General features: G+C 41.1%; 1 protein-coding gene and 2 non-coding genes across 3 annotated transcripts; 1 reads left to right on the plus strand and 2 right to left on the minus strand.

Moving 5' to 3' along the window:
* Positions 1-9,894: 9,894 nt before the first annotated feature.
* On the minus strand, positions 9,895-10,003 carry trnal-caa. Its single transcript has 2 exons — positions 9,966-10,003; positions 9,895-9,940 (listed from the first exon to the last, which is right to left on the minus strand). It is a non-coding gene; the product is annotated as a tRNA-Leu (tRNA).
* A 2,113-nt stretch (positions 10,004-12,116) lies between these two features.
* On the minus strand, positions 12,117-12,226 carry trnal-caa. The gene is made up of 2 exons: positions 12,189-12,226; positions 12,117-12,162 (listed from the first exon to the last, which is right to left on the minus strand). It is a non-coding gene; the product is annotated as a tRNA-Leu (tRNA).
* A 179-nt stretch (positions 12,227-12,405) lies between these two features.
* dhrs12 (dehydrogenase/reductase (SDR family) member 12) lies at positions 12,406-21,333 on the plus strand. Its single transcript, XM_012868557.3, has 10 exons — positions 12,406-12,604; positions 14,734-14,867; positions 15,194-15,276; positions 17,376-17,468; positions 17,549-17,630; positions 17,785-17,846; positions 17,943-18,047; positions 18,138-18,228; positions 18,369-18,506; positions 20,885-21,333. The coding sequence occupies exons 1-10, from the start codon at positions 12,549-12,551 to the stop codon at positions 20,995-20,997; spliced, it is 957 nt and encodes a 318-aa protein (XP_012724011.2). The 5' UTR covers positions 12,406-12,548; the 3' UTR covers positions 20,998-21,333.
* The last annotated feature ends 1,998 nt before the right edge of the window (positions 21,334-23,331 follow it).

The raw sequence follows: 23,331 nt of genomic DNA on the forward strand, positions 1-23,331 counted from the left end.
TTTGACTTTGTTGATTCTTTACTGTTGTACAATGTGCACAACAGTCTTTCTAAAGGGTTTAGCATCCAGTCAATACAATTATTTAGATCAGAAGTGGGCCTAAAGCAGCAGTTGGAGTCCACCACAGTGGCGTAGTGTTTTATCAGTAGTTAAAGCGGGTATACTGTATACTGGATGCAAAATTTAGGAGGATATATTTTAAATTTCATGTATACCGTATACATGACATTTAAAATATATCCTCCTAAGTTTTGCATGCAAGCAATCCTTTGTGAGTACGATATTGCGCACACCTGATATTGCGATGTCAATTGTGATTCAAAATATTGTGCAGCTTTACTTCAAAGAACCGTTTCAGATTCACAGCCAAAAAACTACTACCACAAAACAATTTTTTTTGCTGAGTAAGTTTATTAAATATGCCTATACTGGGGATTCAATCCAGACTAAATTTTCAAGGTTGCCGCATCATGTCCTTATCCATCAAACTAAACAGGCAGTGGTAGCTTTAACAGCTATACATAGAATTGTCTTCAAGTATAAAAAGCTCCTGCATTTCTTCATGTTGCTCTCAAGCAGCCAGACTTTCGTTTTTACTTTAGTTCAGAATATTTAGTTCGGAACTAAATATTCAGAATTTAGTTCTGTAAACAATGTTTACATTGTTTTTAATGCCCCTCCCAGTATCCTTATTTGTGCTCCGTCTCCTGTTCTTCCTGAGTAACAGCTCTATGTTTTTTGTTTCTATCATAAAAACCTCCACTATGTTGATCCCAATTTCCTGTCTGTAGTTTGGTCCGGCTCTCTACAAACAAAACTTGACATAAATGTATTTTAATGGGATGTCATATTATAGATGCAAAAACGTTATTTGAGATGGAAGGAAAATGACAAACAGGTTGTAATTATGTACGTATAGATGTTCTTTGAAGGTCATAAGCTACAAGAAGTCATTTTTGGAGCTTGCCACATGCCATGTAGGTGGAGACAGCAAAAAGACAACACATATTTTACTTTTTTGGACCACAGAGAAGAGGCTATGTTCAGAAGATAGCTTATACTGCTCATCCATTTGAACACACTATTGTAAACCATGGTAGTGGCTTCATCATGCTTGGGGATGTTTCTCTTCAGGGAGGATGAAGTTGGTCAGAGTTAAAGGGAAGATGAATGCAGCTAAACGCAGGTTAACCCTTAAAGAAAATTTGTTAGAGGCCCCAAAAACATTTGGGACTTGGTCAGAGGCTAACCTTCGACTCAAATTCCAGACCTAAACCCAATACAGAATCCATGGCAGGTCTTAAACATCAACGTTCACAAAAGCTCTCATTCCAATTTTACATGAAGCTGCCAAGTGAAATGGGCAAACATTTTAGCTAAATGTGGTTTTATGGGGGGGCTGATCACATATGCACATTCAACTTTTCAGTTTACTTGTAAAAAAAAAAAAACATTTTTAACTGTGTGTCCTTCTGCTTACACTTTGAAATAATACCATGCCGTGCGTTGCCCGATCCCATAAAACCCTAATCAAATGAATTTGAAGTTTTGGGTTGTACCGTCATTCAAATGTGAAAAAGTTTAAAGGCTTATAAATGTTTCAGCAAGGGGCGCCGCATCTTCTCGCAGTATGAAACACCCAAATCTGCTGAGTAGAGAAACCCCCCGAGGACAACCTTGCTTTCTGTGCGGGACGTTGCTCACTGTGCTGATGAACGCTAATGTGACAGGGGAAAGCCGGCGTGAGGTGATCTCCGCACAATGGGGGAAAAGGCACCACACTGGGCCTGTTATTTTGCTCTTTTCCAGGCTTGTGTGGCAGAGACAACTAGCTGAGTGAAAGTCAGCTCAAACAGACGCCGCGCCAGGTCTTCCGCAAAGTGACAGACTTATTCAAGTCAAAATGAGTTTTTAATGCGTTTTAGTGTGCTAAGGAACTGTTGGGCAGAATCCGCAGTTTGGATTGGATTTGAACCCACAGCAACAACAGCGAACGGTGTCACTTCTCTAACATGAAACTGCGAGGATGAGCTCACGCTGTTACTGGTCGTGAGCCGACCTACCGGTGTCCAACATTTCATTTGTTCCTGGGTCTAATTATCCAGCTTAATTTGTTTTGATTTAGGGGTTTCCAGGGGCTCTCTTCCTAGCAGCATGACAGCATAAAAACCATGAAAGCGTCAGAAGAGCTGAAGAAACCGGGAGAAGAAAGGAGGCCAAACGGGGTGATTACGACTGAAAGGTGGCCATGGGGATGATGGACAGACCGAGAAGAAAGGCGGGGGTATGACCATGGTCGCGCAGCAATATGCATTCAAGGATCCAGTGAATGCCGCTCCGACTCCACACAACCACATGCTAATGACGGCTACCATTTAATGTGTCAGATTCACAATTCCCTCCGTTTTCTCCTTCTTCTTTCTCCTTCCTGGGGGCTAATTGCCCTGTCCCCTCCTTTTTTTGACAGAGCGGTTGTCGGGTTGAATTAAAGCCCATATTGTGCCGTGTGTGCCCAACCTGCGACTCCCAATGCGGGAGCACATGCAAACACATGCACACACACAGCGCCGGACAATCAGCCGGACCACCTTCCACATGTCTCTGGCCTTTTGCACAGTGAGGACTGTTTTGAACATTGGTGGTCTGTTTTAAGGTTTGAGATCAATGTAAAGTATGCCATGCAGAATGGATTTTTACGAAACGACTTTCAGATCTGGTCAGCAGTTTGTCTAAACTCATCATATGCATGATGTCAGAAGTTATTTCTGTACTTTTAAAGACTTATTTGAAACTTTTATATATGGAAGGAATTTCTAAAAAGAAAAAAAAAACAACAGCTTCAATTCATTATATTTGATGGGTTATTTTTGTTGGGTCTTTTTTCTACTGAACACAGGGTCAAAATAATCCACATATTCTTAAAGATATGGACTCAAACGTAGCAAATTGTCCCTTAACCACCCATTTTTTAAAACTATCAGCATGTTAGTCATGTTAATAGTATCAGAGTTCAACTTATATGGTTGGTTTCCTGCTTCGCACCTGGATTGTTGCAAAGCGTTGAGGCCAAGGCTTTCCAGAAGATTCATGTTAATTGGGTCCAAGATTCAGCCATACAGCTGTTGATATAAGCTCAAACCAAGGAAATAGAATGCAGTCCTCCGTCTTTATTAGACCAACATTGTGACAATGCCATGCTTGATAATTGGTACTGTGTTCTTAGGCATGGACGTTTCCCACTGACTTCTCCAAACTTACAGTACTTCTGGAGCAGGGCCTTCTCCTACCTGCTTTATGCTTGCAGTTTCTGTCCTAGTGTACCTTGTCCAGTGACAGAATAGCATGCACAGTCTATTGTGTGTGTGTGGGTGGGGTGCGTTCAGACAGTTGTGTCCGTTCTCACTCCTCATATTGCACGTCTGGCACTCAAAATAAAAACAGCATTTATCTTTACAATTGTATAGTTGAACGTAAACACAGAGGGATAAATGCGGTTAAATGTTTGATAGACTTGTAAAAACTTTTTTTTTTTCTTTTTTTTTTGCTTTTTACACATGTCATTACATACCTTTTTTAATCTTATTTTATGTGACGGATCTACACAAAATAGTCTTAAGTTGGTGAAGTACATTATATATATATATATATATATATATATATATATATATATATATATATATATGAAAAATTTTTAAAAAAGTTATGCTGCTATAGGCTTAGGCTACTGGAGGACACCATGGCCTATTTTTCTCACTCTACTGAGTTCTACTGTTCTCCAGTTTTGCATTGCATAACATTGAAATGACTGTTGTCATTTCAGCTTTTAACTTTTTGTTCTCTCTCTTTTATCTTCATAGTAGGTACACCTGGTCTGGCGTTCTGTTAACTGTGACATCATCCAGGGAAGACAGATCATCCGCTACTACCATCTAATATAGAACAAATTACTGGATCAATGTGTGCTTTTGTGCTTTTTTGTCTCTCTTGTTGTGTCTCTGCTCTGTCTTCTGTAACCCCAGTCGGTCGAGGCAGATGACCGTTCATACTGAGCCCGGTTCTGTTGGAGGTTTTCCTTCCTGTTAAAGAGGAGTTTTCCTCTCCACTGTCGCTTCATGCTTGCTCAGTATGAGGGATTGCTGCAAAGCCATGTACAATGCAGACGACTCTCCCTGTAGCTTCTCCAGGAGTGAATGCTGCTTGTCAGGACTTTGAAGCAATCAACTGGTTCCCTTATATAGGAAATTTTTGACCAATCTGTATAATATGATTGATTTTGACTTTGTAAAGTGCCTTGAGATGACATGTTTCATGAATTGGTGCTATATAAATAAAATTGAATTGAATTGAATTGAAAATTGCCATGTGCATATGTATATGTGCATATGTCCCATTGATGTGAAGGCCCTAAAAATGTATGGTGCAATCAATTACCTTAAAGCCCAGGTGTGTAAGATTTACTTCCACCTAGTGGTGCACTAAATGAATTACACACGACCGAGAAGCGCGCTCTGGTGCCTCGCCTCTACGGAAGCCATGGAGTGTCATAAATGTGACAATGTGAACAAGTTCAAATGTCAAAAACAATTATGAAACACGTGGAAAAATCTCTCCGAAAATACGACTGAAAGAAGCCTACAGTCGCCTGCTGGTATGACTTCAGTGAAGAACAACAGCAAATGATAACTGTTGCATTAAGGCTCGTCCAGCGTTAGCTAACAAACAAACTAGCCGTCTCTGCTGGGAGTGGTTGCTGGAATACACTGCCCTGTTTCTAACAGAACGGCAAAAGAAACGTCACTGTTATATTGAATTAACTTACCTATCCAGCAGAAAGTCTGCAACCCCCGTTTTGAATCCCAGCTCCCTCATGAATTGTCTCCACCTGGTAACAGCTGCACATCAGTAGACTTTCAGCTACTGTAATCTCCTGTTGTTCATTTCAACAACCAACACTGATTAACAACCCCCTCTACTACTGACTAGATTCATAGTCCACAAGTTTAACTGACTTGACATTATGCTCTAATTTAAAAATGGTCCTTTGATTTATTTATTTTACTTTTGATGCACCGGAGAAGTGGCTCTGGAGAAACTAGCTTCTCAGAACCAAGCCACCCTACGGGGAGAGCTCATTCCAGCGACCATTTGCATTTGGGACCTTGTTGTTTTTCTGATGATCCACCTCTCACCAAGATCAGAACGCAGACATACCAATAAACTCAGAGCTTTACATTTTGGCTTGGCTTTTTCTTTACCACAACAACCTGGAGTAGCACACGCATTACTGCAGACGAGACCCTAATCTGTTACAGAACGATGGTCTCAGGTGTTCAGGAGTTGACTCTGGAGCTGCTGCGGCTCTAAAAACGTTCTTAATTTATTTTAAAGTAATGCAGAGTAAAACTATTCAGCGGCAGGCCACGAGGCTAAAGAGATGGATCAGGATTTTTAAACTGAAGTTCTGTCGACGTAACTTTAGAGTCCTGTGTGCTTCTGTGCTTTTTTGTCTCTCTTGTTGTGTCTCTGCTCTGTCTTCTGTAACCCCAGTCGGTCGAGGCAGATGACCGTTCATACTGAGCCCGGTTCTGCCGGAGGTTTTCCTTCCCGTTAATGGGGAGTTTTTCTTCCCACTGTCGCTTCATGCTTGCTCAGTATGAGGGATTGCAGCAAAGCCATGTACAATGTAGACGACTCTCCCTGTGGCTCTACGGTTCCCCAGGAGTGAATGCTGCTTGTCGGGACTTTGATGCAATCAACTGGTTTCCTTATATAGGACATTTTTGACCCAATCTGTATAATATGATTGAACTTGATTTTGTAAAGTGCCTTGAGATTACATGTTTCATGATTTGGCGCTATATAAATAAAATTGAATTGAATTGAATTAAAGAAAAAAAAATTTTTTTCTTTACTTAAAAAAAAAAGTGAGAGGAAATACTCAACAATAATCATGTTTTCATACATTTTATTTGGTTAGAGGTTACTGTGCAACAGACACATTATTTTGCGCTTCTCTTTGCAGGGCAGACCAGTTTAACCTTTTCATTGGCAGGCTGCGTCTGGTCTGGTCTGCAGCAGGTGTGTGGTCCTCAGGCTCCAGGTCTGTTCCCCTTCTTGAGTGGATGTGGGTGCGTGTGAAACCAGCATGGAGCTCATGCCGCCTGCATGCCTTTCTCTTTCTTCGGCGCGCTCTTGACTTGACGTTGCCAGAGGGCCCTAATCCTCTGATCAGCATGCCAGGGGAGCACAGAGGGGCCTTACCGGACCACGGAGGGCAGGGCCCCGGGGCGGCGCCCGGCTCCAGCCACTCTGCCAGATTGTTTCAGCCTCTTGTTGAGAAGCGGCGCGGTCTCAGCTCATTGTGGACTGAGTGGTGGACGCATAAGAGAGAGAGAGAGAAGGCGCAGCCGTCCACCTGCATCTACTCCCCATCCCTGTTCCTATTACTTCTTCTTCAACTAAAATTACTATCAGACAAAAAGAGCGACCAGGGAGTTGGAAATCTTTAGACCAAAAGAAAAAAAAAACTGTTTTACTGGCAATTTTGATTCCCAAATAATGGCAAAAAATAATATGCCAGAAAGTGAAGTTTAATGTCAGTTGAGGGTTTGAAAAAGCCTGGGTTCCACTTTGCCCAACTTGACGTGTCAGGTTCAAGACTCCAGACAAAGCCAGGGCTGAATAGCACGACTCGAGAGACTAGGGGATTGAGAAGAAACTCCTTGGCATACAAACAATTAGCACTCGCCCCTTATAGCCTCCCGCGGCTCTAAATCCCCACATTTGTCCGGACAAATTGACCAAACCCGAGGTCTTGTTTGTCTAGCTCCACTGGTCTGTTGGAGATGGCTGGGTGGTGGGGTAAACGCCCTTCAGCCAGCAAAGCTCATGGGAACAGAGCAAACACCGGGGTCTGATACGAACAAGGCCCAGAAGTCTTAGCATAAATTAATCCTGAACTTCATCAAGCATCGTCCTGTAAGCTGGAGGCTGGCTTCACTTTGATCGCGTGAAATTTACTGAGTTACAAGACAAACACCAACTTTGATTTGCTGAAATGATCTTAGCAATATTTTCACTTTCTCACAGTTTAGTCTATATATCCCGATACAATTAATCAATAGTATCATTAATGGGCAGTTCATAACTCTCAAGGCATCTTTAAGAACCCAATATGCATTTACTCTTTTTTTTTTGGCTTTTTGATACCATGATTAGGATAAAGTATACATTTAGGAATCTTGCCTTGATTTGTTTTGACTTTTTATTTAGAAATGCCACAACCCCTCTTTTTTGCAGTGTATAGATTAGAACAGGAGATATATCTCCATTATTTACCCACAGCACCAATTTGGTCTCTTTGAATCCCATTAAATTATAACAATATAAAGGTACGACTAAAAAATTACAGTATTATGTAAAAGTGTAAAATGTTTTCCCAGTCATTTTAGAAAGGGATTTAATTTATTACACATTGAGTAAAATATTTCTGGCTTTGATTTCCTGTACTTTGATGATCATGGCTTACAAGTAAAGAAAACCCAAAATTCAGTCTCAGAAAATCAGAATATCACATTAGACCAATCAGAAAAGGAGTTTTTAAGCACAAATGTCAGGCTTCTGAAAAAGTATGTCCATTTCTAGGCACTCAGTACTTGGCTGGGCTCCTCTTGCATGAATTGCTGCATCAATATGCCGTGGCATAGAGGCCACCGGCCTGTGGCACTGTGTAGGTGTGATGGAAGCCCAGATTGCTTTGATAGCTGCCTGTAGGTCATCTGCCTTGTTGGGTCTGGTGTCTCTCATCTTCCTCCTGACAACAACTCAGATTTCCTGTGGGGTTCAGGTCAGTGGAGGTTGCTGGCCAATCGAGAACATGAACACCCCGCTCATTGAACCAGCTTTTGGTACCTTTGGCAGTGTGGGCAGGTGCCAAGCCCTGCTGGAAAATAAAATCAGCATCTTCACACAGCTTGTCTGCAGAGGGAAGCATGAGGTGCTCTGCATTTTCCTAGCTTAACATGAACTGCACTGGCTGTGGACTTCAGGAAACCCAATGGAATCATCACTGACTGGAAACTTCACACAGGTGATAGACGTGGTAGAAAATGGATGGATGAATGAGTTACACTTTATGGGATGTCTGGCAAAATCGATTGCACATTTACACAACAATAAACGTTTCTAGATGTAGCAGTAAGTGTTAGCTATATTGTAATCCACACATATTATGATACTTTTCACATGACAACCCAACAGCTTTTGCCTTTAGGTTAAAGGGAAAAAGCGCTGTAGGTGTGATGACCCCACTGTAACCACAAGGGGCAGCAGAACTTCATCACATAATGTTTCAATGGAGGCCTTGCTGTTCAGTATAACTGTATATATATATATATATATATATATATATATATATATATATATATATATATATATATATATAAAGACCTAATTTGCCTTTGGCTTAAAGGGAAAATAGAAAATAGGTTAAAGGGGTAATAGGGTGAATATATATATATAATAAAAATACATATATAAATATATATCATGTATATATATTTAAAAAAAACTCAATATGATATGCTTTACTCATCTGCAAGAAATAATGAGTACTGCATTTTATCTGCTGTAACACATAGAGGAAATGAGTAGCCATTGATCAACACTTAATGGCCGTTTTGTAACCAGAGGTTCTAATGTGATCTGAAACATTTTTTTATTATTATTATTATTTTTTAGAACTGAGTAATAAATAAAGTCACAAAACTCCATAATTTCAATATCAAGTGATCTTTATTTCTTCAGCAGCTAAATGTATCTCCTTATGCGCACGCCTTCCCCTCAGGGCTTATAAAAGGTCTCCATCTAGTGGATACTTTGGGGTACTTCGAGCAGTTTTTCATTCTAGAGAAACTACATGTCCATCTAATCTAATCTAATTTATCTGTCTTCCACGTTGAACTTTTATGAAATCAAAAGCAAACCCACCAGAGAATCTCTGGTTGGTAAACCATCCCATGTTGTAAGTGTGGCATTATTTTTTATCAATAAAAAGGTTAACACTGAACAATGGCAGTGTTGTTGACTTTATACAGCTAAAATATTCAGTAGTGGTATGATTATAATAATAGATTGTAAAAGCCTACAGCCACTGAAACTGCTCCCTCGATGATGTGCAAAAACTACAATAGATCTAAAATACAATAACACTTTTTTCTCCACTTTGACCAGCAGGGGAAGCTTTTGCCTCTTTAGTCACATAAACTAAACAATGAGGAGTTGGAACAGCAAAGCAACAAACATGGTCTTCAGTGACAATAGCTTCTGCATTATTAAGGGAATCTTGGTTGCACTATTAGTTATATCATGAAGATTTCTAATTTTGCACTTATGAGATATGACTCAATCAATATGGTTTGTGATATATTCTCATTGTTATTGCCAATATATTACATATTCGCATTTGCATGTAGTTCACTGTATTTAAATTTCCTCTAAATATTTTGTTTTGGTATAAAAGTGTGAAATTACGAGACCTATTTTTAACTTGTATCTATTTTTCCTTATGTCTTTTTGATGTCACTTTGGTGAGGGAAATTAGGAACTCTTACTTTTATTGTTTTCTTTCAAACTTATATTTACACTTATTACACAATATATGAAGAATAATGTGTTGAAACACATCTTATGTTTTTTTATATTTGTTTTAATGCTATTTTTAATATCACCTTATGTTCATTAAATTTGTTGATTTACATTTTTCTCATGTAAATTGATCCATCGGTTTAGTTCTTTCAAGCCTAATCAAAGATTTGGCTGAACTGCGACAAAACGAAATACGCAGTGTCAAAGAAAACGTTCGCGTTGACCAAACAAAACAGAAAAAAAATTTGCTGTCAGAAGTGGGATTCGAACCCACGCCTCCATTCGGAGACCAGAAATCCCGCTTCACAGGAAGGTTGTACCTTGAGTCTGGCGCCTTAGACCGCTCGGCCATCCTGACAACTCCGCCTATAACTGTGGAGGAGCGTCTTTTGAGGCCTGAATGCAGTGACGAAGTGACATATGGTGTGGCTTATATCTAAGGACATCATACAAACTTATTTCGTGCGATATAAACCTGTTAAACATTGTTGGGAGAGTGAAGGCTCCCAGCGGGCGAGGGCTGGGTAGATCGTCAGTCTGCCGTACGTTGTGTGTTGAGTCCATCTACGCAGCCGAGTCGTAGTAGGCTACGTAGGGGGTGTGCTTGGATGGTGCATTCGAGTACACCTCGTACACTACAATATCTACATTGAAATAACGAAAATTATCATTTTATATAATCGTCAACGCAGACAGGCTTAGAAAACGGAGAAAATGGACAACCTTAAGGTCTCTCTTTTTTTAAGGAACTTATTTATTTCAGACAATTAACAAATGTAACACATTTAACAAATAAATAAATAAATTTCCGAAATTAAATAATAATAATAGAAAAAGAAATACTTCAAACTTCAAAGTACCACATAAAAAAGTATTTGATAAACATTAAATTAAATTTTCTGTTCCAATTCAATTAAATCATTTGAACATAAATAGAAATGAGATAAACTAAATTTTCCTCTAAATAAATATATCAGGTATATTTACCCTGATATCTGACATTGATTAATTTCTAAAAATTAGGCGACTGTTTGTCAAAGTACCAACGGGATGTATAAACAGCTGAGATTGCATTTCTACCCAACAGTTCTAAACAACAGCCACCGACTTCAGGTTTTGTTTAATGTTGACACTCGGGTCTAAAGGATGCCTCAGTGGATCATGCTGGGCTGCAAAGTGGATCATTGACACTCCATTCCCACCTGGAGGTCGACTCCTTCCACAGGCCACAGATGTGTAATGACACCTTTGTTCTGAGTTATTGGGAACCTTAGCGGCTTCACGTGAAAGCAGCAACCGTTCTGTAGTAATTGTCTAGAGACAGCAGCGAGGGCTGCTATGAGTCCCTCCCCACTTCCCCAAGCGCTGTCTCACAGATATCAGCACCTGACGCTATTGGTTCTAACCCCTAACCCCTGACCCTCCAACTTTCCATCATTACAGCGGACTCAGCTGTAATGGTGGGAAGTTGCAGGGATTGTATGTACTAGACATGTACAAAGCAAATAGCAATGGTTCCAATATTGACCCCTGGGGAACCCCAAAATAGAGAGGAGTTGCTGAAGAAAACGTAGTACCTAGCCTGACAGAGAATCACCTGCCTCTGCCATCCTTATTACGGTTTTATTCTGTTTATTGTTTCATGATTGTTGTTGGTGTAACTGTGAAGCTCTCAGCTCAAATCTTGTTTTTAAATGTGCTACATAAATAAATTTGACTATGGCTTTGACATAATTCATCTTTTTTTATATAATCGCGCCATTTTTGTGTTCAGTTTATATTCAACAATTCATAAATAACACCTTTGAGCATTTGCAAGTTGTTTTATTGGTTTTATTAACCGATACAATTTGCCTTCAATTGTTTAATTTTTTAATGCGAAAATAATAATACTAATATTTAAATGTCCAACAGGCATTTATCTATTAACACACAAAGAGCTCTTTTCCTTGACTTGGTTAGACTTTGACAAAGCTGATCTCAGAATACATATATCGACACCCTCCGTAAATTTCCTGTCCATCCTTTATGCTGTTCAGTGCAATATAAGACATCTTAAATTAGCATTACATGCAGAAAAAACTAAGCTTGTATGTTCTCAAAAGTTGTCATAACTGCTAAAGGAGTTAAAAATGAAATAGTCATTGCTAAGCATTTACCATCTGTAAATGGCCAAGAAGGATAACTGGGAAGTGCTGACTAAAACACTGGGGACATTTGATGATTAAATAATGATTTCATCATGCTGGAGTTATTCTAAAGAACTAAGCCTGAACACGTAATGGAGCTGAAGCGCTAGGCTGATGCGCAACTGGTTAGAAATCATGTCCTCTACAGATCGGAAAAGTTGTTTTTTGGGTGGAACTAGTTGTGAAACATTTGCAGAAAGTCATATCAGGTTGAGTGCTTGTAGGTCACCTTGTGTTTGTTGATTAAAAGGAAACAAGCAGATTTAAGGCTTCAAAAGACATTGTCAGAAGTGGGATTCGAACCCACGCCTCCATTCGGAGACCAGAATGCCCTTTTCATAGGAAGGTTTTCACCTTGAGTCTGGCGCCTTAGACCACTCGGCCATCCTGACAACCACAAATTCGCCGCTCGGACTGGATGTTTAAATACTTTAAAACAGCGTTTGAATACTTGTGTTTATTTTGGCCATGTTGTCGGAAAGATTAAATTCTTCCTTCGTCCAGTGTCACTTGGAGTAAGAAAACCGGAAGATCCGCTAGGTGTGCTGTGGAAACTTGTTACAAAACGCACTTCCGGTTGTAAGACACGTGACCCCCCCAGCCGACCCACGTTCCAGTCATTCTTACGAAACAAAACAGCTAAATACGCCCTCTGATGGACAACTCCCGTCATTCTACAGTGTCAAGACAAGCAACAGCTACCTGTGTGGGAACATGTCTATTTACAGGAATACCGTTTGGTTTGTGAAAGGACTGCAGGAGTATACGAAGTAAGTGCTGAGCGTCTCCCACTAGCAAATGGACAGTCGTGTTGTGGTTAAGGCTTGCGCGTCATTTACCAACCATTTCTTGTGTAACGCTGACAACCTTAAAGCGAGGATGGATTCAGAGTCATCCAGTTGTACAAGCTGTAACCGTGAAGGGGCGCGGTGGTTTACGTTCAGTGCGCTAAATGGTTAAAGTTCACTCTTTCTCTTCGTTATGCTTCTCAGTTAGCGAGAAAAACAACAACAAGTAGGAAAAATGGCAGCATCTGATCTTCTTTGGCCTTTGAATATTACTTTCCTCTGCATGGATGTGAACAGCTAAAGAAGACCCAAGCAGAGGCGTTCCTAGGACCTAGAAATTTGGGGGTCCCTTCCAGACACATTAGGAGATTCATTCATCGGTTCCATACACTTCGAGTTATGTCAGATTTCTATGAATGCTCAATTTTCTTTGCCAGTCATCTGCCTAGGCCACCTTTACAAACACAGGGTAAAAAAAATAATAAATGAAAATAAAAGACTTGTTTCACTATTTCACCTAAAACAGTCATAAAGTACTATTTAGAGGTAATAACAGAATAATGTTTGTAGGTTAGAAGGCCAAGACACAACAAACCTTGCGATTCGATGGAAAATCAGATCATATGAAGTCATGGCTGTTATATCTTGTTGAAGTGAATGGGGCCGGCCAGACTCGCTTGAGATTCTCCGCAACTGTTTCTCTGTAGTTCCGACCAATCCTCTTTGAATTGAGGAGCTCTTTATCGTCCCTCAATTAAGTTAATGTTGAAACCTGTGGGGAGCTTGGATTCAGAATCATCAAAAAAGTGCTTTATTTGCTTATTTAGCACGGGTGGTGAGGACATCACAGGGGATTGTGGGATGCCGTCTACAGGACAATCTATACTACATGAGTCCAGAAAAGGGCCAGACGTGTTGCCACAGATCCCACCCACCCAGGGAATACACTGTCTGTCCCACTTCCATCAGGGAAACGATTCAGAAAGATTAAATCAAAAACTAACAGACTTAAAACAGCTTATTTCCCAAAGCTCTGAGGGCTATCGCCCCCTGCTGGAAATCAACAAACCATCAGCCCAGTTCATAACCTCTTACATGTTACAAACACACTACCGCCTACACAGGTTTCTGAACTGATGGAAATTGTTTATACTGTTTCTGTGTATTAACACACCTAAATCTCTCAGGGTCTGTCTGTTTAGAGATCCATGTGAAGTGCACAATTCTGCAATTAAATATACTGCACAGTATTGCAGACTGCTATATTTTTGACTTGAAAATAATTTCATTATCTGCTAAGGACTATATGCACACTTAAGCCTCTCAGGGAGTGTTGTTGTTGGGCAGTGCAAAACTGTTTGATGGTCTTTTTTTTTTATTAAAAGATCATGTCTTGTTGGGTCTCCGTGTTATGCCTAATCATGTGCATCGTTAGCCGGTGTCTGCCCCACCAAAAATGTCTTTATGGTAACACATAATGATAACAAAGCTTCTTGATGATTCTTGATTCTTATTTATTTACTTTTTATTTTCACGTGATCTGTTCAACCAATGAGTTACGAGGCCATTTTTGACCCATAAATTGTCGCGTGTCTTTTTTTTTTTTTGTCTTCGTAGACCGCAAAACGCTCAATTCTCACCTAGAATTTTTTTTGACTTTTATATTACTTTACGAAAACTTTGAATTTCACTTATTTTGGATCTGATCCTATTGCAGTCAAACTAAATATGGCAGATTAAGACACCCTGATCAGATCAAAACAAATCTGGCCCACCTTCTGCTGGCAGATATTATTAAGTTATAAAACAATGTTTTCCTCTGGTAGACTGGGAGTAAATTGCAGTGAATAACTTGAAATCACCAGCTTCGTACAAATCGTCCCCCCTGCAGGCACAAATGAGTGCATGGTCTGGATGTCCAGTGTCGCACGGCTCTAATACCTAAAATAATTTAATAAAAAACGCTGCAGAAATAAAACTCATCTCAAAGATAATTAACATACTTATACAAATAACACGGAGTACTTGGATGTGCCTCTGTATGACATCTGTGTCTATTATCTCCTTTGAAAGTGAGCGTTACCGACTGCGGTTTTCCCTGATTTCCACAGAGGCGGGTATGAAGCTGCAGCGAAGCGTTTCGCCCCGGCCGACCTGGATGTAAACCTGAGCGGCAGGTCCTTTATGGTCACAGGGGCCAACAGCGGGATAGGGAAAGCTGCAGCGCAGGAAATTGCCAAACGAGGTGAGCATTGCCTAAACGCTCCGCGCCTGAGCACTGCCAGGCCTATTTAACAACGACGCTCTTCGGTGTGGAAGGTGGTTATCTAGTCTAAAACCCAGCAGCTGCTCTGCTATGCACCCAGTGTGACGTCGTACATGAAGGCTGAACCATTTTATTAAGTGATTGAATGCACTCTGATTGGTGCATCTCTTACTTGCATATAGAAGTTACTGCACCATATCACTGTGTTTACTTGAAATAAGTACATTTTACATTAAAAGTGTCTGCGTTATAATGGAGGTCATGACCGACGAAGCCACTCATGAGGATTTGAATCGATCCTGCAGGAGGAACTGTTCACCTGATTTGTCGAAACAAGGGACGAGCAGAGACGGCCAAAGACGAGATTGTCGCGCAGAGCAAAAATGAGGTAGGTGTTGTGTGTGTGTGTGTGTGTGTGTGTGTGTGTGTGTGTTTTTTCTCAACCCTGGAAAGAACTAACACCACTGAAGCTTTGCAGCCCACATCAGAACAACGCTGCGATGCGAGCCACTCTCCACACCTTTCTGTTAATTTATAACTTCAAAGAGCGTTCCTCCAGAGCACCTCTGGACCCAGCTGTATGGCCTTACATGCGTTCAGTTCAACATAACACGCGACCCGCTCCTTTGGCTCCATAAAACATGTCGCATAGATGTAAAAAGGTCGTTTCTGGCAATCCTGAGGGAGAAAACGTGTGTCTGAGCAGAAATTCTTCCGTACCAACGTGTTACGGTGCCCTGCAGACGTCCTGGTACCCTTTCAGGTTTTCCACATGATGTTATTACACTCTTACAACGGAGAACTAAACGCTTTTTATCCGGATTTAATGTGACAGACCGGGAACATTTAATACATGATTCTGACGTGGAGGGCAAATGATGCACGGTTTTAATAAAACAACATCTGAAACGTGGAAAACATCTTAAGTATGTCTGTACCAGCGCTGCCAAGAAACTCCACAACTGAACTTGCCGGTTGTGAACAGCCGTTTTTTTTTTTTTTTTTATGCCACTCCTCCATAAATGGCAGATTTCTCCTCAGATTTTTCCATCTGCGGGGCTACGCATCTCTGCAGCTCCTCCAGAGTTACCACGCGCCCTCTCGGCCACTCCTCTTGTCAATGCTCTCCTTGCCTGGCCTTTAAGTTTAGGTGGACATTAGCTCGGGATATTGCTTTGTAAGCTTCTCTCTGAGCTGTCTGCTGTGTTCCTTGGTCTTCATGAGGCTGTTTGTGCCCTAATGAGCTCCATCAACCCTCTGAAGCGTTCCCCAACACAGCTATACAGGACTGTCTCAGAAAATTTGAATATTGTGATAAAGTTCTTTATTTTCTGTAATGCAATTAAAAAACATGAAATGTCATACATTCTGGATTCATTACAAATCAACTGAAATATCGCAAGCCTTTTATTGTTTTAATATCGCTGATTATGGCGTACAGCTGAAGAAAACTCAAAAATCCTATCTCAAAATATTAGAATATTTCCTCAGACCAAGTAAAAAAAAATTATAACAGCAAAACAAAGTCAAACATTTGAAAATGTCCATTAATGCACTCAGTACTTGGTTGGGAATCCTTTTGCACAGATTACTGCATCAATGCGGCGTGGCATGGAGGCAATCAGCCTGTGGCATTGCTGAGGTGTTATGGATGCCCAGGATGCTTCAATAGCGGCCTTTAGCTCATTTGCATTGTTGGCTCTGGTGTCTTTCAGCTTCTTCTTCACAATACCCCACAAATTCTCTATGGGGTTCAGGTCAGGGGAATTGGCAGGCCAATCAAGGACAGTAATGCCATGGTCAGTACACCAGTTACTGTGAGAATCTTTTGTCGTCTCTTAACTACTACCATACTTGTGATTTAGTTTACTGAACCAAGCTGAGTGTTTTTCAAGGCTCAGGAAACCCTGCAGTGTTTCGAGTTAATTAGACGATTCAAGTGATTAGTTGAATAGCCTACTAGTATACTTTTTCACGATATTTTAATATTTTGAGATAGGATATTTGAGTTTTCTTCAGCTGTACGCCATAATCAGCGATATTAAAACAATAAAAGGCTTGCGATATTTCAGTTGATTTGTAATGAATCCAGAATGTATGACATTTCATGTTTTTTAATTGCATTACAGAAAATAAAGAACTTTATCACAATATTCTAATTTTCTAAGACAGTCCTGTATTCATACCGCATTGGATTTTATTCAGCAGTGTCAGAGTAAAGGGGGAAGACCACAAATCTACACAAGACCCACCGTTGTTCATCTTGCTGTGTTAAAGTCTGTGGCTGTAACAGGGGAGAAAAATGCTAAAGAAATTAAATCAATTTAAAATAATGGATTCTGAATGCTTTTGTCACCTAAGGAAATAGTTCACCAATCCATTTCTGGGCCCCTTAAGAATGTCATTGTTGGGACACTTATTAAATTCTCTGAATTAAAGGTAAAAAAAAAATAAAATAAAAATAAACTGTCTCCTTTCTCTTCAAAGAACGTTCACATCCACATCGTGGACATGTCCAACGCACGGCAGGTCTGGGAGTTTGCGCAGAACTTCTCTGCGAACAATCAGCTCCACGTGCTGGTAGGTGTCCTTCCCCCCCTCCCTACACGTGTCACTCCCAGGATTTAATTGTCACTGTACTCTGGTGGCTGTTGTCCCAGGTCAACAACGCAGGCTGCATGGTCAACCAGAGGGAGCTAACAGAGGAGGGCGTGGAGAAGAACTTCGCCACAAACACGCTCGGTAAGGAGCCGGAGCTCTGCTCCACGGTGACAGATGTGTAACGTCGTCGAACCGTGGAATGACGTCAGATGATGTGTAAATCTTTCCACGATGAGCTCAAAAAGAAGACGATCTCCTTTTTTAAGGAAGTGTTGAAAGCAGCCGTTCTTCACAGGTACCTACATCCTCACCACTGCGCTGATACCTGCACTGAAGAAGGAGGACGACCCGAGAGTGGTGGGTTCCGTTCCGGTCGGACCGACGCGTGACTCGGCCGCGATGTGAACGCGCCAAGTGTGTCAAATCCTGCTGTTTTTGTCTTTCACTGTGCAGATCACCGTGTCATCAGGCGGTATGCTCACTCAGAAGCTCAACGTGGACGACCTGCAGTTTGAGAAGGGCACCTTTGACGGCACCATGGCTTACGCTCAGAACAAGGTCAGCGGCCGGAAACATGGCGTACGCTGGGAGGGCGCGATGTTGGAAGTGACCGGCCTCGTGGATTAGCAATTTCCTCCTGTGTTTCAGAGGCAGCAGGTGGTCCTCACCGAGAGGTGGGCCGCGCAGCACAAAGAGATCCACTTCTCCTCCATGCACCCCGGCTGGGCCGACACGCCGGGTAAATGCTCCACGAGCAACCCGTCCGCTTTTTCTCAAATCCTTGCTTTCCCCGTTTTGCCGATATCAAAAATCTTGTCGTTTTTAACCGGCTTTCTGTCCGTCTGTGACCGGTGTTGGCTTTTGTGTCTCCTCGCGTAGCTGTGCAGTCGTCCATGCCTTCGTTCCACGCCAAGATGCAGTCCAAGCTGAGGACGGAGGCCATGGGGGCGGACACCGTGGTGTGGCTCGCCGTGTCCGCCGCCGCCACCAAGCAACCGAGCGGGCTGTTCTTTCAGGGTGAGGGGGAACCCCTTATCGGTGCAGATCAGCGGTGGTCGATGCAGAGAGGCCGACCTCTGCTGGCGCCCAGCCTGACTACACTGCAAAAACGGATCTAAAAATAAGTAAAATGTTCTTAAAGTTAGTGTATTTATCCTTGATTTGAGCAGGTAAATAAGATCATCTGCCAATGAAATGAGTATTTTGACCCCTAAAATAAGATAATTAGACATCCTGCACTTGAAATAAGGAGATGGAGATGAATTGTTCCTATTTTAAGTGCAAAAATCTTATTCCATTGGCAAATCATCTTATTTACCTGCTCAAATCAAGGACAGATACACAAATTTTAAGAACATTTTACTTATTTCCAGTTCCGTTTTTGCAGTGTATGTCAGATGTCGGACTAGAGATGATCCGATGCAGCTCAGGCTCAGTAAAAGGATGTGAAATAAGGCATCGGTATAAAAAGTTGTAGGAATCTGAATGCAAGTGTTAGTGCAAGAATAGTGCTGTGAGTAGAGAAGGAGGTAGGAAAAGGACCCTGTGTACTTCCTCTCATGGCTCCTTTAGTATAGGAACCTGCGAGGTCCCTTACTGGCACTAAGGAGCTATGAGGAATCCCACAATCCTTTGCATGGCATAACGTATGAGCACAGCACTTTGTAGTTCTTTTTCAGAAGGCTGTAGGCTCAGAATTGACTAGAATGGTGAAGATTCTCAGTCATCCAGGTCATGGTCATTCCAAAAAAAAGTAAAAACTACGGAAAACTATGGAAAACAAGTCCAGTTGCTTTGTTTTTTACTTTTTTTTTAATTGACTAGAATCATCCATGTGTGTTTTAACCCATAAAGTCAGAAGTTTGTTTTTTTTAGAGTTCTTACTGTTGACCTCAGGAAAGGTCAAGAAATAGGAGCTATAACTAGAACGTTTACAACAGGCCACAGTCTGTGCTGTGGAGCGGGAAATGCAAATGGCTGGAACTAATCTCCGGACCGGCCTTTTACTTTCTGAACCTGGATTGTGGGGATCTGCCAGCAGACGACATGGCACCCCAGAACCATCACTGACGGTGGAAACTTGACACTGGTGCTTCCAGCAACGTGGATCCTGTGCCTCTTCTCTCTTCCTGCAGACTCTGGGTCCTTCATTTCCAAATGAAATGCAAAAGTTTACGTTTTTGGTCAACTGAGTAACAGTGCAGTTCTTTTCTCCGTAGCCCGTGTGCAGGATTCGTCTGTGCTTAGTGGCTCTTCATGCGCTAACTTCAGCCTCCTTGGACGGCTTTTCCCACTTCTTGAATGGGTTTTGCTTGTCAATCCTTTCAAGGCAGCAGTTATTCCTGGTTTACCAGACTTTTTCCTTCCACTCAACTTTCTATGAATAAGCTTGGGTGCAACCAGCTTCTTTAGCGGTGACTGTTTATGGCCTCCCCTCCTCGCGAAGGGTGTCGATGACTGTCTTCTGCACATCTGTCCAGTCAGCACTTCCCTATGATTGTGTCATTTACAGAGCCAGACCTGGTCTCCCGTTCAGAGGTTCAGGAAACCTTTGCAGGTGTTTGAGTCCATGAGCTGATCATGGCGTGACTCCATCAGTTTCTAGTTCTCCCAGACACGGAGTTTTGGATTTGTATTAAGCTGTAAACCATGATCCTCAGAACTACATGAAATGAATGAGTGCAATAAGACACTCAATGTTTAATGAATCTATAAAGAGATTTACGTTCTGAAATGACCGCCGAAATAACACTTTTTCATGATATTCTCATTATCTGAGGCGTGCCTTTATGTCTGCTGTGTAATAAAAAGGAACCAGAAGAGGTCATATTACTTGGACATTACTGATGTTGTCTCTGACTCACATCCATTGTCTGTTTATCTGGCAAATAACTCAAATAACTCAAGGAGTCATAGACCTGCTGAAAAGTTGACGACAGCGAGCAGTTCAGCTGAAGATCCTTATTGCTTTATTACTGAGGATAAAATGTTTTGAATGTCAATAAGGACCACGTTCAGTTTTATCCCAGTAGGAGCCATAATTGAAAGGAAAGCAAGTAGCGGTTGCTGTGAAATTTAGTGTACGGAAAAAGTAGAGTTATCTGAGTGGCATGAAAGTAGGGGAAAATAATTAGAATAAAATAGAAGGAAACATGTATTGAACCTAAATTAAATGTTATGAGAATGGAACCAATGCGACTTTCTAACAGGGACTGAGCGTAATTTGCCTTCTGTAAAAGCGCCTCACCATTTTAAAGATAGAACGATGGTTTAAAATACAGAGTATTGTTTTGGCCTTCACCGGGTCTATTTTGTGTGTTGTTATTTTTATTTTCCCGTTAACAGATGTATCGTTGCTCCGCTTCCTGATGATGCATCTTCTCCTCCTCTTTCAGATCGCAAGCCGGTGGCGACCCACCTGCCCCTGGCCTCCTCCCGCTCGTCTCCGCAGGAGGAGGAGAAGCTTCTGTCCACGCTGGAGGAGTTCGCCCAGAAGTTCAAACCTTAATGTCCGGAAAGTGCCTGCTATTTAAGACAGAAGCACTCCGATGACACTAAATAGCTGTTTACAAAAATCATGCTTTTGAACATGTTTGACTGAAACAACAGAGTCAAGTTTTTTAACACATTGTTTGAAGTTTAAATAAATGCGTTTTTGGAAGAATGAACTTTTTCATCGTTTTAAAATGCTTTTCCTTTACAAGATGTTAGGATATAATAAACGGATATGGTTGATATGCTGTGTCACACGTTAACTTAATCAAGCTAATGAAATATATACTTTGCATTGTTTATAATGTGTTTATTAACTGATTACTTGATTTAATTAAACAGATTCATTTTATATCGGTTGCCTAATTTTTTTTAAATATCCTTTTCTGTTGTTTTTTATAAATTTTCGTCTCATCCATTACCGGATGCCAAATGGGTCATAATGACAAGTTTTGTTTAATGTTAGAAGCTAAAGAGTCATAGTGACGAATAGAAATGTTGGGACAGACTTTTTTTTTATTTTTTTTTTTTTACATCAGACTTTTGTACAAAAACATCTGACATCTGCTTAAAAGTCCAAGATATTTCACAAGTGAACTCTTCCATCAATGCAGGCTCCCCAAACACTCTAAAGAAGTTAGAGAAACCTGAAAACTGGACAAATGTTTGAGTTTCTAGACTTTCTGATCTGTAATCCATTGCTAAAAATGAATGGCTTTTTACATAGATTTATAATTCAACATATTTTGTGACGTTTGACTTGCTACCTCGCAAAATTACAACAAAAAGATTCCAAACGCACAAATGTTTTGTTGTGGCCGTCCCGCAGACTCCGCCAGAATGGAGAAACCACAAAAGGTTGTTGCTAAAACAGCTGGGGTGTGTAGTGCTGTATCCAAGCATGTTGAGGGAAAGTCTGATGGAAGGAAAAAGTGTGGTAGAAACAGATGCTAAAGCAGCGGGGATAACTACAGCTGTGACAAGATTATGAAGCAAAGCCAATTCAGAAGTTTGGGAAATCCACGAGACGTGGACAGTGGGGGGGAGCAAGTAGGCTCGCTGAGATTCATCCTAGGATTTGAGATCTTAAGTGCCTGACATACAGGGGGCTGAAGGTGCTTCCACCAATACTGCGCCCCTGATCCAGTCAGGAGGTGGTCACAAGTCCGTGACCACAGAGAACTGTCATATCGGACGGACCAAATTATGTCCAAGTAAAATGTTGTATGTCAGAATCTGATGATGACGACACAAAGCAGAAGATGCTGCACAACAACTGCACTTGTATTTAAAGCACTCGTCAGATTTGAAAAGGCTGCATGTAGATCGAGGTAAATTCAGCCCCACCCTTCTAACACTTTGTCCATGTGAATGCTGCTGATGGTGAACCACGGCCCTTTGATCTGTCGTTGAGAGCACGCAGGGATTGACTTGTATGATGTAAAAGAAGAAGGCGATCTGTAATTGGGCTTCATTGTTGCTTTCTTATGATTGAATGAGACCTGAAGAGCTGCTACATGCAGACGTATTCAAGATTGTATTCCTTGATTCAACAGCGACAGCACCATAAGCCCCTTACCTGGGCTCAGGAGAGAAAGCAAAGGACTGTTGCTCAGTTCTCAAGTTTTTTTTTCTTCAGGTGATCATAAACATTTTATAGAAAAATAAAATTGAGGTCACAGAATCCTAGTAGCTTTAAATCCAATGTGAAGTTTTTACAGTCAGTGATCATTTGGGGTGCCATGCCATCTGCTGGTGATGGCCTACCGTGTCTCTTCCTGTCCAAACTCAAGAGCAGCCGTCTACAAAGACATTTTAAGAGCGCTTTATGTTTCCCTCAAGCTGTACGGAGATGCTGAGTTAATTTTCCAGCAGGACTTGGTACCTGGCCAGACTCCCAAAGTACCAATGCTCCCTTTAGTCACCAGGGGATCCCTGCACTGGTATGGCCATGTGAATTTTGGGTTTTCATTAGCTGGAGGCAATGCTAATCACCATTAACAGAAATAAAAGCGTAAAAACATAACTGTGTGTAACTAATCCATATATGGGGATCATCTTAGAGTATCATCTAATTTGTTCAGATGCAGCAGAATATTCAACCCAGCCCTGATCTAGGTGTAAAAGAGCCAAAAGAAAACAAAATAGCTCTTTATGCTGAATCGACTTCAACATTAGGTCCATTCATGATCTGTGGGCGCACTATAAACGTTTTCAGGGTAGATGTCTCATAATCAGATGTCTAGAAAGATTCAGAAACTAAAACTCTAGAAATTTGAGTTTGGAAAAGTACAGAATTTGAAAACCGTGTGGAAATCCTTAAAAACCTGAGAGCTACTATTTTACAGTA

This window comes from Fundulus heteroclitus, chromosome 7 (assembly GCF_011125445.2).
Source record: "Fundulus heteroclitus isolate FHET01 chromosome 7, MU-UCD_Fhet_4.1, whole genome shotgun sequence".
Classification (NCBI taxonomy): Eukaryota; Metazoa; Chordata; class Actinopteri; order Cyprinodontiformes; family Fundulidae; genus Fundulus; species Fundulus heteroclitus.

What these genes read in the sequence shown, in the direction of transcription:
- dhrs12 (XM_012868557.3), top strand. Translation starts at nt 12,549, where the DNA reads ATGTCTATTTACAGGAATACCGTTTGGTTTGTGAAAGGACTGCAGGAG. An exon ending in CTTCGCCACAAACACGCTCG is followed by an intron (nt 17,631 to 17,784) that starts GTAAGGAGCCGG and finishes CGTTCTTCACAG; the next exon opens with GTACCTACATCCTCACCACT. An exon ending in CGGCTGGGCCGACACGCCGG is followed by an intron (nt 18,229 to 18,368) that starts GTAAATGCTCCA and finishes CTCCTCGCGTAG; the next exon opens with CTGTGCAGTCGTCCATGCCT.